We start from the raw sequence: 17,094 nt of genomic DNA, 5'->3' as shown, positions 1-17,094 counted from the left end.
GGATCCAGCCGAGAACCTCACCCCTGCCCTGACTCAAGCTTTCCTGCAGTGAGCCCGCTAACTAACAGCACACTTAAGAGGGAAGGAAAGTTTTGAGAGTCTCTCATGCTCCCTTTCCCGCATGCCCAGACTCCCTTTCCGGGGATTTTCCGTCACGGGACTTCGGAGCAGAAAAAGGCATCGCTTTTTCAGACTGGCCTTTTTAAAAGATAATAAAAATTAAAAATAAATAAAACTAAAACTCTGCTGGTAAAAAAGGGAGAATCCACATAGAATTCGACTTGGCATTCCGATTATTTTACATCGGAGCTTTGGGCTGACGTCCAGGAACTTGGTAAATGTCAGGTTTTGCACAAATCTACTTTTTTCTCCTCTTCGCTCAGCTGCAATCTGAACCAACAATAATCACGTGAGAAGCAGCGTGTGATGTCAGCCTCAGAAAACTCACGTTTCAGTGACGTGTATGATGAGGGCTCATAGAACCGAGCCAGCTGAACGTGTCAAACTGTTGGTGTGTTTTAGAGCAAAAGCTCCATGAGCCCAGCGCTTTATGGAAGAAGGCGCGGGAAGGAGAAGGAGGAGGCTCTGTGAGGAGCAGTGTGGGCTGACGGACATTTCCGTGAATCTGGGCTAGAAGCATTTACTCTCCAAGCCATCGTGCTGCCGTTTCCGCTGTTAATATTTGCTCTGAGCGGCGTAATTAAGCCGGGGAAATGATGGGACAGGAATGACCTCATCTGCCTCAACGGCAGACACGGACCAATTAGGGAGGCGCTACCTAGCATGCTCGCTGGGTGTGCTCTAATCTCCGCTAGGATACAAACACGGCTTATACCCCCCCCCCCCCCAAACCCCAGTTTGTGTTCTGTAATCTTGAAAAAAAAACAATACAGCCACCCAACAGCCTCGTCATATGCCGTGCTTCCCTGCACACCTACACACTTCGACAAACCAGCTCCGGCTCGTCGGGTAACGAATGGGACCTTCGTGACTGGAAACAGGAGTGCTGGAGCTGGGAAAACTAAGAACCCGGCCTGAGGATCCGGAACCGGCCAAACGGGAGTGTCCACCGGGGGGGGGGGGGGTGTTTCTCGGGGTGTTGGGGAGGGGTGAGGCTCGTTGGCCTGGGTCTTATCAGAGCCTACACGTCTGTAGTTGGATGGAAAGAGCACATCAGCAAGCCTCTGCACAAGACAGACTTTAAAGGCAGAAAAATACCCTCTGCCCACAGCTTCCTGCCTGACACTGTGTCATGATAAAACTCCTGCCCTCCACACACACACACACACACACTCACACACACACACACACACACACACACACACACACACACACACACTGATGACATATCAGGAGCAGAGGGTGCCCCCTACGCTGTCGTCGATCAGGTGACCTGGCGTGACGTCAGCCGCTGCTGCCTGGCTCCTTCTGTACTGGGCTGTAACTGAATTAATGGTCTGGTTCGCCTACAGAACCTCTCTATTAGAGACCCCCCCACCCCTCCGGTGAATGACACTCAGAGCGAGAGAAACGGAGTTTGCTTTTCTCCGAGCCCCGTTGATAACAGGTTAACAGCAGCAGCAACGGCAGCAGCTGGGATGGGGTTCCAGATTCGGTGGAAACCGAGGGGCCGGCCAACATTCTTCCACAAAACACATTTCATCTCAGAAAAACAACGCAGAGGAATGGGGGGGGGGGGGACTCTAGGGGGGGTGAGGAAGGTTACGTAACCCAGTCTGGGCCTGATGCTTTTCTCCTTCTGCTGCGGAGTGCTGGGAAGGTTGCCAACAGAGCTGTGGAGGAGGGAAACCCCAGACCAGGAGCCCCAGCAGCCATGGGGACGCTGGAGCTCCGTGTGGGCGGGGGTGGAGATGAGGGCGGAGTCGGGGGGGCGCGGAAACGTTCTGAAGCATGTCTACAAAAGATCCGGGCTTGGGATAGGCAGGGGAAGGATGAGGTGTGTGGGGTAATCCCGAAATGATGAGGAATATCAGGACAGATAAAAAACATCACACTATCAGGAACTGTGCAGGGACACAGAGTGGTGCCGTCAGGCCCCACCCAGGAAGCCCCACCCAGGGCGATGATACTGGCCTGTTTATTGGCCTGGGTAACGTGGGGCCAGCTTTGGGGATGAACCCTTATCTATGAAGTTAGCTGTCGCTATGGTTATCTCTAAAGGAAAGGCAAAAGAATGGGAACAGAGACGTGTTTAAAGCAAGCCACCGAGAATGGGTGGGTGAAAAAGGCACACACACACACACACGCGCGCACACACGCGCACACACACGCGCACACACACGCGCGCACACACTCACACACACGCAAGCTCACACACACGCAAGCACACACACACACACACGCATGCACACACGCACGCACACACACACACACACACACACACACACACACGCTCACACACACACAGGCGGGGACGCACTCACATGGCACGCATGTTGTTCTCCGGCAGCAGTGGGATCTCCAGCACCTTGGTGCTGGTCTGCATGGCCTCGTGGCTGGGCGTGGACACCGTCTTGCCTGTGATGCGGTGCACCTGGTAGAAGGCGTGCGGGCGCAGGAGACGGTCGTCCGCCGTGCCGATGAACAGCTGCAGCGTCAGGGGCTCGCTGTCCACGTAGCCGTACAGCTGGTGGTGCGAGCAGAGAAAGCCAGGTCAGGCCCCGCCAGGCTGGAAAACCCAACCCCCTCCTCTCAAAACCCTGCCTCCCGCAGAAAACACAGGCGTGGCAGCAGCGACGTGCCTAGTGCTAGGGACACACAGCCTTTCCCTTCAGCTTGGTGTGACCTGCCTGTTCAGAGCCCCCCCAGGGGGTCGGGTAGTCTTAAACGTGGCTTTAATCACCACGGAGTCCAATCGCCCTGCACGTGAAAAAGGACGACTGGAGAAATATAGAAACACAGCAGACACTGACTGACGTGACCGTATCAACACACATTGGGACACTTAAGTGATTATTACGTTTATTTTAAACAGCTGCGTACAGCTACTGGCGATCACAAGGGTTAAACCTATTAATTCATCATAACACAGTAATTGTACACTTCTACACTTCAATTGTACACTTCCTTTTTTTCCATGATACCCAATAAGATTTTAACAATACCACATTAAAATATAATAAATGTCTTGTGACCCGGCTGTAATTTCAGAATAATAAATATCTTATGAGTTCAACAGAGGCGCAATAAAATTCAGAGAATTGAGGACAAAACAGGGAAAAAGGTTTATCCACGGTGATATGCAGCCCGTTCAAAATGATGTTTTATTGGACAGGAGTTACACGTTTCTTAAAAAGCGGCTTAAAAACGTCGCTCTTCGGAATGAAGAAAAGGCGGCTTGTCCTGTTTCATCTTACAAAGCTGGCTACATTTGAACAGAGCTTTCCCGAGGGCAGCAATGCTGAGCCCAGTGTTAGCACAACTCGCCGCTAACGCACCGCTAGTCGCCATGGCGGCTCCCCGGGCGCTTTCCGACATGAAACGAAAAACGCGCGTTATGATTTTCATTATGGCTCGTGGTGCTTCGCGCCGGTGCCGGAGACGAAGCCACACTGAGATGAAAGCTAAAGTGTAAGGAGGAGCCAACCCCCCCCAACAAGACCCCCCCCTCCCCTTTCAAACAGGTACCACTTCCTCTCTTACCAGCTACCACTTAGCCCCTCTGCTCTCCAATAAAAACCACTTCAACACAGGCTGGGAGAACAAAATGCTGCTTACGCAGACAGAGAGAAACCATTAGTCAACAGCACAGTAAGTGGAGATCACTTAAGGTCAGCCTACCCGTGATTCTCATAAATACATAAACACAGCGCCGTAGTCGAACGGCGTTAAAACAATAACAAATAAAACTCAAAAAGCACCAAACCTCAGTTGTGCACGCTTTGGTAGACCAGCCAGTGGCAGTTCTCCTCGAACATAACCACCAGAAAGGCCGTGGCTTCGGTTCAAACAGAATGGTGCTATCAAATCGGTGGCCCTGGTGTAACCAGACCTCACGGTCTGCATGGCTGTGACCGCCGCGCTGTGGGCGAGCGTCTGGCCTGTTCCCCAAAACGGTAAAAAAGAAACCTTTCCGGATGCTCGGAAAGGGTTTCCAAGGGCTTGGACAGGTGACCAGGGCTGGACCATACCGGGTTGGCTAGCCACGTTAGACCGTCCTTAATAAGCAAATAAGACAGACCTGTTAAAATAAAGGACTATCTGGTCGATCCGAACATTTCCCCGATCGTCGCTTAACGGGGGCGTATGATGTCAGGTTTCTGCCCGGCGAGGTTTCACTCAGTGACCCAGTCAAAACGGCAAGGCTGTCAAACTAAATAACAGGCGCAGTGTTTATTTAAGTGATGGAGTTGTCCAGAAGAATGCATGCCACATGTAACCTATGACATAATCTGATTAAAGCCCTTATAATTACCTCGTTGGATGAGGGTGGAGTGGGGGGTGGGGGGGGGGGGTTTGCTGGGTTTGGAGGACCTGAACAGGCAGAGAAGGGAACTTGAGGTGACGCTGGAAATTTCTGTTCACTGCAATCTGGTTCCATGCCACACTTGGGGGAAAAACAACTAAGAAATTGAACAGCAGCAGCTGGGCAGTGGTTAATGTACTTGACTAATAATCATAAGGTTGCTGGTTCACACACCACTGCTGTCAAGTTGCCACTGTGGGGCCTCTGATCAATCCCCTTAGCCCTCGATTGTTCAAGTTGTGTTCAGTCATCATTGTAAGTTGCTTTGGATAAAAGTGTCGGGTAAATCAGCCAGCTGAAGATGCAGGACAGAAGCAAGCTCCCCTCTGTCTCTCAACGGGCAATTTAGCTGTTAAATTGGCCTCACGGCTAATGGAGGAATGAAGATCTCGTTTTTAAAATGCGCCGACTACCGAGCGGGATAACCGGAGAGCACTATAACGCAATCCGTTCGTCTTCTGCGCGTGCCATCACCCGAACTCACCGCGCAAGCACGACGAGTTTTCTTGAGCCAGTGAACGCTGGCTAATGATCTATCGCGCGCGGCTCGATTGCCCTCTGTAGTCGCGCAGCTGTCCGGAGCGCTAGTCACATATGCTAGTCATCAGCAAGGCACGCCGGGGTCAGGGGCTTCTTGAAGTCCCGGCCTCCCCGGGGAGCGCTTCATCTCGGAGGTGACCTCACCACCGCGCTCGTTGCGTTTATTATATTCTACTCGCCATGTCACTGCGGATAATCAGCTTCAGGCCCTGTTGCGCTACCAAGCGCCATATAGATGAAAAAGCTAGTAGCGAAAATCTCGCAATGGTGAGGTCTAGGGACACGCTTTCTGCTTCTCCACCGTCCAGTCCATGAGTACATGAGCACGGCTGCACGTCCTTTGAGCATTTCCCGCTATTCCGAACCCTCTTTCTTTGGACCAGGCGTCTGCAGGAGGGTCAGGGAACAGGGGCTCTTTATTCGGGGGGCATGTGGCACGAGGCGACGGCTGTCTGAGACTCTGTTCGAAGCGCAAGTGACCTCATGCGCGAGAGGAAGTGATTAATGAGGTCAGGGAACTCGTGTTGACGCTGGTCTTCCCGACAGTAAAGGAACGCAGTTTGTCCCCCTTGAGTCGAACTCGCTAGATTCGCTTACCATATGTGTTCTCCCCAAAACACCCAACCCCAGCCCCCAATCACCGTCACAACCACCTCATAGTTCGTCTCCCTCCACCCACGTGGGAGGCTCCGTCCAAGACGGCAGGCTTAAAAGAATGGCGGCCTAAACGCTCATTCCTGTCTCGTTGAGGTATGAGGAGCGGACGGCCGTTACGCGCACTGACAGGCCCCTGCCTGCCGTCTCCTGCGAGGGTGGCGCGTGTCGGCCGGACCCCGGCTGGACCCCGGTATATTATCCTCTACAGCTGGGATGACGTGTGAAATACAGCATGATGGAGCTCCAGGGGCGTTTGTGCAGTAGCGCAGTTGCAGGTATTAGTGAAACGTCTCTGGAAACACAGTCCTGCCGTGGCCAGCAGCTACAGGATTTCCAATCGGAGCATTTGTTTAAGGAAACCAGGCTCGGAGCCTACGAAGCTATCTCTTTTTCACTTTCTTGCTTTATCAATCTATGGCGTTTGCACTATTCCCCCTTTCTCTCTCTCTCTCTCTCTCTCCTTTATTTCTCTCCCTCCTTCTCTTCACTGTGGTGAGTAGGAATGTCATGACTAGTCCACGTGGCGCGGGGGTTTATGCACGTGTGTGTGTGTGTGTGTGTGGGCGAGTGAGGGGGTGGGACCAGACCTCAGCCCCATTATCACGTTGGCTCTCTAGCGCTGACAGCCACCAGACGAGGCCTCTCCACACCAAATCAAATCTACACTCATCCAAGTCTCCTCTTTCCTGCTCCAAAGCCTGCGTTATTAGCTCTCCGCCATGTGCTGCGCGTTCGGTACTCGCGTGCTCATGCAGCGTGTCTCTTTAATGCATATTCCAAACCCAACGAGTGCTATGTCGCAACGGGGTTCCGGGGATCGCTGTCTAGACCGGTGATCACGGCGCGCCGAGCCCTCTCTAAGATATGGCCTCCGAAACGACTGCTCAGAACCTGGAGACCGTTCAGAGCTAAGGACTACACAAGGATTCCAGCGGTCTGCCATCCGAGCATTCGCCTCCAGTGGCTCATGAATCTGCAGCTCCTTGCCTCAGACCGAGCAAAACGCTGCTGCATTGTTCTTTAAGTCACGACCCACGACTGCAATTAGTGGTTCCCCAACCCCAAGGCCTTGATCGAGATGAGGCCCTACAACACAAGGGTCTGGGCCCCGGGACCTTATTACAGCCTTTGGTAAAAAATAAGACATTCATTATCTGCAATGATGACACACGGGCATCTTCACTTTCATAGATACGAAAACAAAGTTGTGTTTGCCACATGCTTGTTCTTGGGTACTAACAGAGTGTGCTTCTCTGAAGAAACTGTCCATTTAATGAACACTATCCCAACTAACTGCGAGCAAAAGCTACTGGAAGCCAGTTAGCACTGGTGCATTAGCATAGTGTGAGTTGTCACCAATTAGCTATTAATTATTATTGCAATGCAGAACGTTTTGGACTATAACGTGATAAAAAAAGTGAGCAGATGTGTAGAACCTAGACAACGTTACAGGATGAGGGCAAACCTTGCCCTGAACAATGGAGTTCGGTTAATTCTGGCTAATGAGCGTTGTTGTAGGGTTTGATAAAAGCCCCAGGGGTCATGTGCAGGGGCCGTGCCCATCAGCAAACTGTAATTCAGCTTTGGCAGATACATTTCATATCAGTTTCAACCTGATGGAAAATCCATCAGGCCCCACTTGGGTCTTTCGGCCGAAGACAGACCTCGACATTCCCGCCAGGATTCCTTCGGAAAACCAGCGTGTAGATGTTGAGTACAGCTGCGGTGTGGCGACGGCCCTTTTCCGCGGATAAGGGGGTGTTTGGGGAGTGGGCGGCGGGGGGGGGGGGGTTGTGGGATATCCCCCGAACGGTGGTGCAGTCAGCAGGAGCTAGAAAAGCCGAAAAGCGTCCCCAGGGGTGAGACGGCTCCGTTACGGCTCCGAGACAAGATGGAAGCCGATGAGACCTGAAGCTGAACTACAGAAAGGTCCAGAGAGGAGGCAGGCAGTCGGCGGGGTAACAGGCTGGTAATGCAGGGCATCTTTTACCCACCCCCACCACCCCCCACCCGCTGATCCACCCTCCAGCCCCGGGGGTGTCGCAGAGAGAGAGAGAGAGAATGATGTCATGAAAGGAACTTTCCTAAACAAAGGGGAGCCTGTGTATTTGGCACCAGCCAGGGAAGGGGTTAGATAAACACCTCCACTCATTACGGCCATACGGCAGAGCGGAGATGACAGCTAATGAGCAGGGGATCGGTGGGGAAACGCAGGGGGCCGGGGGGTGGAGGAGGTGGGTGGAGGAGGTGGGGGTTTGTCTGTACTGGCCTGCTGAAAATGTGAGCCTCTACCGCTACACAGTGGTCGCAGATAAGGTCTGAAAAAAATCTGTGAACGAACTGTCCACTGCCACACCAGGGTCGTGCTTGCGCGTGTGCCTGTGTGTGAAAGGGAAACAGTGCTACGGGTTTCGGAGCAGGACGTCGGCGCTCGGATCGACCCGGGAACGCTTCTGTAGGCACCTCGCCAGGAACGGAGTCGGCGGTGAGGCCCAGGCACAGCAGCTTCAGACAGGCTGCGGGAGTCCCGCTCACCCCCAACCCACCAGCCCTGCCCCGCTCCCCCGGGGGTCCGCCGGGCCTTGGGGTCCTTTAATCAGCAGGAAACCCAGCATCCTCGGGGGTGGGACGGCCCTGCTGGGCCCCAGCTGCCTGCCTGATGACTCCCCACGCCGCTGCTCCCATGTCACCTTCTCCATGGCTGCACCCGCCCGCCCGGAGCCGCTCGCCGGAGAGACCTCCGACTGAGAGAGGGTAGAAAGAGGAAGAGGGAAGGAGAGAAAAGAGAAGAAGTAGAGAGAGAGAAGGAGAGAGGGAGAGAGACACAGAAAGAGGAGGCGACGTTCTCGCCTTCCTTCTCTCTCTCTCTCTCAGTAGAAAGGATCACCTCACTTCATGACGCCCCACACGTTTTGCCCCGAGTCAAACGCCTAAAGCATTAAATCCCGCCGGAGAACCCGTCCAAGTCAAAGCGAGTTGTTTTGCTTCCTATGGAGCACAACTGTCTGTCTGCCGCACGGGAATACAGCGAAAAAACAAGTAACAGGGTGCCGAGGCCAGATGTAATTCTGGCCCCATCGGACAGTTCCAAAACAGGGCTGCCGCCCTCCGAGCCACTCTGGTACCGGAGCCGTACTGCAGTCCCCTGAATGCAGAGGGAGGAACAGCCTTCCTTGGTGTGTGATGGTTTGTAAGAGCCCTGATTACTGAGTACATGTCAGGGAAACTGGAACGAAGGTCAGGGTCACACAGCTAATCTGTCATTGACGGCATCAGAGTGAATCTTCACCTAAACGGGCTACACTTGTCAAATGCAAGAACAGAGCACTGGGAGCAGGTTATCCTTAGGAGGTCGTGTTTACTGTTCCTTACTCTTGGTTTTGTTTATTTTTTCCTAAAACAGTCTGTAATTTTTTTAGCGGACAGGTCAGAAACCAGTGTGCCATGAGCCGGTAGGGCCACCTCGGCTACACACACTCCCCTATCCACACACACACACACACACACACACACACACACACACGTCCAGCACCTTCTTCACAGCCATGTGTTAGCAAGCTGGCCTTCAGCACTGAGACATGGTTTTGTCGGGGAGGAAATGGTTTATAAGAAACACCTGTGAGGTGATGAATTAGGCCTTAAACTGCCTGGGTTTGCCTGCAGAGAAAATGAGAAATCAGGAAGACAGTTGCTGCTTCCCAGACTACTGACATCATCAAGAGACAACAGCCCTGCAGTAGGGGGAATGTGTGTGCACCTGGCAGAGGGAGTGTGTGTGCACTCAGCAGAGGGTGACACAGGGTGCGGACCCAGCAGGAGTGTGTGGGTCTGCCACAGGGTGTGTGTGGACCCAGCAGAAGGAGTGTGTGGGTCTGTCACAGGGTGTGTGTGTGGATCTAGCAGAAGGAGTGTGTGGGTCTGTCAGAGGGTGTGTGTGGCCCTGTCAGAGGGAGTGTGCCCAGCGGACTGTGTTATTGATCTCATGGCTGTACTCACGTCACTCACGATCACACAGGCACACACAGAGCACTGTAACCACAACGAGTAAACACAGAGAGAGAGGGAGGTGGGGGGCATCTTTACGTAAAACAGGTGAGAGTGAGGTGGTCTCTTTGGGGACTGCCAAGCACAACACCGAGAGGTGTAGCTCTCACGGCACTCTAATTGTGTCAGTATGTGCCTGCAATTCAGTCCTACCACGTGCTGCAGACATTTGACTTTGGCCTTCATGGGCCATTAATAACACACACACACACACACACACACACTCTGTCTTCCTGTCACTCTCAAACACACACCTGCCCTTGCTGAGGGCTTAAGTCAGGAAGCGAAAACCACCCTGTTTGACAAAGTCAAGAGTTTTCATAAAAAGTGAAAAAAGGTGGTAGTCACATGCAATTAAACAGCGCTGCCTCACGTTGGGCCAAAACTCTAGTATTACTCTATCAAAATGCAGAGCTATTTCCAAGTTTAAAAGACTAGTGTTTTGGGGAGGAATTAAATAATTTTCCCTATAATATAAAATGTAGTGAACATAAAATATCAATGAATATATCATTGTCTAAAAAAGTTTAAACCTCATTTTCACCCTTTATCTTCAAATTATTTTTAGTCAGTGTACAGTGTCTCTGTGTCTCAGTGTCAAAACCGTATATGGCTGACGTTGGCGCAAGGCATGGCTGGGATTCGAACCTCCTTTTATTAGGTTCATCAGTCAAGAATCAAATGCCTCCTGCGAAAAGTTTTATTTTTCTACTACCAAATATACATGAAAAGAAATACTAAAAAAACCACCAAAACAAAACAGGCTGCGTCATGTGCATATGCACCGAGGCGTGTGAGAAACAACCCATGCAAGCATGTGTTTGTCTGCTGGTTGCGCGCGGGCTGGAGTACCTGAACCACAGGATGTCCTCCCGACAGGGCCTTCACGGCTCCGCGGCTGCCCTCCGTCTCGTAGTGGGCGCGGTGATGGGACTTGGGTTGCACCTCAATCTGGAGACTGTATGGCCCCGAGCAGGACGGCAGCTGCCAATCGAGAGCTGGCAGGGACGGGCTGCCAATCAGAGGAGAGGGCGGGTTCTTAACAGACACACACAGGCGCCCCTGCCGATGGATGCGCTCGTCTCCTGACCAAAGCCAGACCTTCTTCTCAAGCACACGCTCGGATTCGAACCCTTCCATGTCATCATCGCCCCTAATCCAATCAATGGACGTACCTCGCTTCCAAAGTCTGGCTGCTAATTGCTTGTGTTTTTAAAAATCTTTTCCCCAGATGTGTAATGAAAGAGGCATGTGTTCCAATCGGAGCCGTCTCAGTCTTTATCAGAATGGCTCTGCATGGAGCAGTCAGACTCCCGACTAGACACCTTTTACTTATGCAATGAAGTTATACATTTTGTTACAGAACTTTCATGCTTTTTATAAAAGTAGAAAAGCAACTGCGAACACGTCTGACTTAGCAGAAGGTCACAGAGGGTGACGGCACTGGGGTTTGTTTCGGTTTGGTTTCCGTGTCGCCGTCGTCCTGCGAGAGCGCTCAGAGGAGAGCTTCCCACGCGAGAGCAGGGCAACAGTTATCCCGCGCAAACACGCTCGGGCGGAATGCTGCGGCTCCTCTCCCGGATGCCCGAGAACACAGGCATCCTCTTGGAACGTTCTGTGTGTTTTCTGACCCCGGGAGAGACGGCATTTATCTGAGCGCGACCTCCCCGGACAGGTCTGGAGATCCCTGCCGCAGACGGCCGTATCGGGGCTGACATCATCACTTCCTGCTCACCACTATCACCATCAAACACTTGATTTCCGGCAGGAAAGTGTGCCAGAAGAGGAAAAGCCTGCGCGTGTGCACACACTCACACACACACACACACACACATACACACACGCACACACACACACACACACACACACACACACACACACACACGCACACACACACACGCACACACACGCACACACACACACGCACATGCACACACACACACATTATACACACACACACACACACACGCACACACACGCACACACACACACGCACGCACACACACACACACGCACACACACGCACACACACATTATACACACACACACACACGCGCGCGCGCACGCACGCAGTGATTACAGGAGGAGCCAGAGACTTGTTAAAAATGAGATTCAAAATAATGAGAACAAAATAACAAAAGAACCAAATAATAAAAGAATCTATATGTTTATGTGTAGGTTGTTATGGAAATTTGCATACATAAATGTGCACACACACACACACACACACACACACACACACACACACACACACTCCATGTAGACACACCACCCTTCAAAAAATTATCTATGAAATGCTTTTGAGATTTTACATAAAGGCTCTCTGTCTTTATTCATTTAGCAACAGGCTTTGACCACCACCACTGTGGTCTTAAAAGATCAAACTAAATTTACACTTATGCTAAATAAAAGATTTATTTCAGGGTTCCATTTGACAACAATCAGTGACAAAAACATTGCTGCACTTTAGTTTATATTTTTCATTTTATTTTTGGAGACTTCACAGAACGTCTTAATCTGGATGTAAACAGACTTTGTAATCTGGATGTAAACAGCCATAAATCAAAGATACGGCCCTCCTTTTATGATCAAATTATCCCTCTAAACTCCACCATGTGCTTGAACACAGAAAGATCCAGCCGAAGCCAGACCTCGAAGAACGTGCTTCTGACTGCCTACAGTAGCCTTGGCGAGACTTTAACACTCACGCACTGGCGCCGCTTCGTTCTCGACCCTCACGGGCACCTACCTGATGTAGGTCTTGGGCTTGGTCCAGGAGCAGAGGTGCGGGGGCACATCCAGGAAGCTGCCACAGTAGCGCTCCTTCTTGAAGGGCAGCCGGCCGCTGCCGAGGTAGTCCTCCTGGCAGAGCTCCGAGACAGGGCCCATCTCGTCCGCTCCCGGCTCCGCCTTCATGCTCGCGGCCGGCCCGTGCTCCAGGTTGGTCTTGCGGGCCTTGAGGGGCACGCCCTCGCCGAGGTCGGCCAGGCCGTCCGTGCTCAGCGCGTTGATGGCGGCCACGATGGCCGAGTTGGTGTACTGGTTGGTGGTGCCCAGCCAGGCCTCGTCCACGCAGCTCAGCCTGGGAGAGCCCTGCGGCGAGGCGGAGGGCGAGAGGCTCGGCGAGTACAGCGGCGGCCTGCAGGGGCCGCCGTCCAGGCCGTACTTGCGCTTGCCGTGGCCGCCGGCCGGCGAGCCAGGACGGGAGTCGCGCGGGGGCCGCGCCCAGCCGTCCCCGTTGGCCGCGGCGACGTGTGGAGAGGCTGAGGGGGAGACGGGGGCATGCGAACAGGAGTGTAGGGGGCCGGAGCCTTTGGGGGACACGCAGGGCGACTGCCAGGGCGAGTTCTGCGGCGAGTTGTCGTAGTTGTAGAAGCCCGACTCGTACGAGGCCTCCGAGTTGCAGCTGCGCGACGAGAGGCTGCTCGCCGGGCTCAGGCAGCTCGGGTCACGGTAGCCGTCGGCGCTGGGCAGCGTCAGGGTCACGATGTTCACCCGCTTGGTCAGGGGGTCCACGCTCTCCTCCTCCACCTCCACCTCCGGTATCTGGGTGTAGGTGGTGATCTCGATGCGCGGGCTCTCCAGAGGGGGCCGGAGCCCAGGCGGCAGGTAGTAGCCCGACGCCATGGGGTCTCCGTGGAGCCCGTAGCTCGCCTGGTGGCAGGAGGAGACGGAGATGACGGGGCTGGTCTGTAGGTTGTGGTACTGCGACCCCAGGCAGGGGCTCCCCATCCCCAGTGTCAGGGTCGAAAGACTCACGTTGGGCACGTAGCTAAAGGCCTCTGGAAAAAAAACAAAAACAAAACAAAAACACAAAAGAAGACATCAGTGAGTACATCAGAGCCCTGCACTCCTGCGACGTGCAGGGAAACGAAAGCAGAAAGCGTCTGGCTAGACGGTTCAGGCTTACGGGTAAGTTACTACGCATCAAGAATCTTGGCTGCTCATCCAAAACTCAGTTTAAGTCAGGACTAAATGATCCACCACCACCGATTCATTAAGAGTGACATTTGTTTTAAATGTCTAAAGAAAACTCAATAACGCACCAAATCACATTTACAACATGGACGTTAGATGTTAGATTAAACCCTGTTGCATATCTTGAACTGCATCCACACGTCTGATTTCTAGTGTGAACGCAGCGGGGGGTCTCAGCTTTGAGATTCAGTTTTTTCTTTCTTGCTTTTCTCTTGTTTTGTGGCAGTCCCCTTCGTCTTTCTCCTGCATCTGTTAACCGCAGCAGTGTGCAAACAGGACACCACGTGAAATTATGAACCTGTCATGCACCCCAGAACGCGTGGGCAGACCGGCTAAAGTTAGCTCATGACAGACTATTTCCAGATGCAGTTACGCTCCAGATAGAAACCTGAAGTTCTTTTATAGGTTTTGTGGTTTAAAAGATTTTTTTTTTTTGCTTTTGAACCTTAAGTAGCAACACAGTTTTAACAGGAACATAAAAGAAATAAAACAAAATGAGAACGGTACACTTTGTACTTCTAAACACAACAACATAAATAAAACAGCTGTTTTCTCCATATTTCCATATATATATGCTATTATTATTGTTGCTATTATTATATTACTATTATTACTGATGTTGTTGCTGTTATATTACTATACACTATAGTAAAAAAAAAAAAAGTCAATGTAAAAAGGTCAAAAGTAGAATGAAGTACACAGAACGACGGCTGTAAAATGCCGTATAACCAAACAGCTAAGATCTCTCACCACTGCAAATACACTGTGAAGTTAAAAATGCGAAACACGTCATTTGTGACCCAAATGGTACTAAGAAAATTTTAAAAAATCTGCAGAATACCGTTTCTGAGTGCATGTCAGATTACAAGACCACAGCAACAAACAAGCTTTCACGCGTGATGTGTAGGCTACCAGGAACGGCAAGGGTGATGTTTTCTATAAGGTAACAGTTAATAGAAAATATTAATAGATACAGTTGATCATCTCACTGAACTCGGCGGCTGAACCTGAATTTAGGCGCGACAGTCGGCGACCTGCCTACAAACCTCTCTCCGCGTCCGTCTCTCCGCCTCGGCCGCTGTACTCGAACAGAAAGCTGAAGTCAAACTCGGGTTCGTGACTGCCGGATCCCATTTCGGGTCGGCGTGCCTGAGACGGTGCGTGAATAAGGTTGCCTATCCTCTGCTCTCGGAGAGGAACAGGGGCGCTGGCATCCTGCGCAGTCACACCGCACCTCTTATCTTTCACGTGAAAAAAAAAAACCATACACACTCACACACACACACACACACGCGCGCGCGCTTCGTTCGTGAGGTTCTCTGCATGCCAGATCCGCCCCTCGCGAGTTCCTTTTTTTTTTCGAACTTCGCTGCACTCCGTAATTCGCGTGCCCGCGCGCTCCCTAGTTGAGCTCTCCTCTTACGTCGCGCACACAAGCTCGCGGGGGGCTATCTCTCCACCTGCACGACTCGTTTGCATTTTCAGGCTCTCTGGGAGCTACGGGGAGGCAGAGGTGGGAAGTGAGCTTTTTCTCAGTCGCGTATCCAGCCACCGCGCGTGCAAAAATGGCAAAAATAATAAGTAACCCTTAAGCAAAGGGGACCCGGTCCACGTGCGTCAGTTTACAGAAGGACAGCTGTTTGTTTTGTTTGTTTGTTTTTGTTTTGTTTTTTACATTTATCCGCAAGCATACATGTTTGCCTGAGTTGAAACGGATTGCTACTTGTGTGTCTCGGTGAATTGTAGTTTGAAAGAACCATAAAGGGAAAGACAAGGGTTTGGAGGAGAAAAAAAAACAGTGTAGAAGGGTACCAAAAAAAAAATATTTTTTTTGCAACCGTCAGCAGTCTGAAGCAGCAAGGCGACACGCGCGCGCCGCACCCGCACGCATAAACCAACCCAAACACCCGTGAATCTGCTATCAATTATGAGGCTCAGAAGCCACGGCTTGGAACGCACAGTAACGCTCATCCCACCACAGAAACACTATCCTCAAAACTGCACAGACACAGAAGTAATACCAACTCGGCAGAAAGCCCGTGACATCAGCGCTGGGCCCCGCTAGCTACCGGATTAAATGCGTGAGACAGAGTTTTGCCCTGGTGATGTGGGATCTAGGACAAATTCACTATAAATCCCGTGTGCACGCAAAGGACAGACTGCTGCGTGCGGAACTTTCATGCCATAACTGATAAATGATGTGACAGCGAGTGTGTTCTCCTAACTTCAACCAGGCAGCAATAGCGCAGTATACTGAGTCAACTACTGTGGTCAGTTTTGCAGCAATGCACTGTTGTAAACAAAAGATAACTGTTTAGAATAATTGCTTGTGGTGACACAGAGAACAGATTTCAGATTTCCACTACTGACAAAGAGAGTCACTTCAGAGTATTAACACACTTCAAGGTTGGTCTCAGTCAGCAACCAGGGCGACTAAGTCAACCCTGATAGGATTATATTCTAACCTATTCCATTAAATGTAATGTTGTTATTCTTCTATTTATTCCGTCTGACTTTATAATATCTTAAAACTACCTTGAAAAAAATTAAAAATAAAATCGCGCACGTACGTGAAATAACCAAGGCAAGTTGTATGTTAATTGCTGGACCCCGGCGCAGGCGTACCTTCGTCTGCAGACTTCATGCTTGGTTCGGGAGCGGCGCAAAACACGGAGCCTCTCTGCTTCCCCGAACGCGGCTCCAGCGGCTGTTTGAAGTTGGCTTTTGAATCAAATCGCACACAGTCAGTCGCGGGCATTCAACTTGTGACAGATCAAATGTTCGAATACCGAAGAGGGTTCAATTTCCAATAAAGGTTTTTTTGTTTGTTTGGTTTTTTTAAGATCCACAAAAAGAGCGACTAAGGTGAGCACGAACGCGGAGAATCTGAGGCGACGTTGAGCTACTGGGTGTTCGTCTCCATCAGCTGCATCCCGGTCATCTTTTTGGTGACTTGGCGCGAGTTTGGTAACCGGGGGGGGGGGGGGGGGGGGGGGGGGAGGTAAGGAATGAGCGCGTTATGCCGTTTCTGTTCCTTCTCTTCTCATTGTGATTTGAGTTTCTCCCGGCATAAATGACGCACCGCTTGACAGAGCGGCAGACCTCTGGCTTTTAAACCTGGAAAACACCTCCTAGTCAGGCGCGCCGCCCTCTCGTGGAATGACGCGCTACTCGCCACGCTCGCGCCAGGGCGCGAGCGGAATTTCACCGTGGAGGGATTCCATCTCCGCAGATTGGGAAGAAATTTGGCAGGGCTCGAGACTGGGCTCGCTCATCCACTCACTCTGCCTTTTGTCTTCTTCCTTAATTCGTGCCCCCCTCCCCCCGAGATTTGCTCCTATGAGCAATATATCATACCTCTAATAAACAAAAAGTACTTTCAGCACGTG

The 17,094-nt window shown here is 51.6% G+C and overlaps 1 protein-coding gene across 3 annotated transcripts in view; it reads right to left on the bottom strand.

Moving 5' to 3' along the window:
* LOC113581708 (nuclear factor of activated T-cells, cytoplasmic 1-like) overlaps window positions 1–16,634 on the bottom strand; it is a 51,471-nt gene extending 34,837 nt beyond the window's left edge. For 2 of the 3 annotated variants that reach the window (XM_035528698.1, XM_035528699.1), the window contains exons 1-4: window positions 14,752–15,034; window positions 12,477–13,509; window positions 10,580–10,739; window positions 2,445–2,647 (exon numbers count right to left, since the gene is read on the bottom strand). In XM_035528698.1, the coding sequence (XP_035384591.1) occupies window positions 2,445–2,647; window positions 10,580–10,739; window positions 12,477–13,509; window positions 14,752–14,971 (1,616 nt within the window). In that variant the 5' untranslated portion in view covers window positions 14,972–15,034. Of the gene's footprint in view, window positions 1–2,444; window positions 2,648–10,579; window positions 10,740–12,476; window positions 13,510–14,751; window positions 15,035–16,330 lie in introns of those variants that run through there. The other variant, XM_027017030.2, reaches the window with a different exon arrangement.
* Between the last annotated feature and the right edge of the window lie 460 nt (window positions 16,635–17,094).

Source organism: Electrophorus electricus, chromosome 7, assembly GCF_013358815.1.
Source record: "Electrophorus electricus isolate fEleEle1 chromosome 7, fEleEle1.pri, whole genome shotgun sequence".
In the NCBI taxonomy this organism is placed as follows: Eukaryota; Metazoa; Chordata; class Actinopteri; order Gymnotiformes; family Gymnotidae; genus Electrophorus; species Electrophorus electricus.
This window is presented reverse-complemented; position numbering and strand designations above follow the sequence as displayed.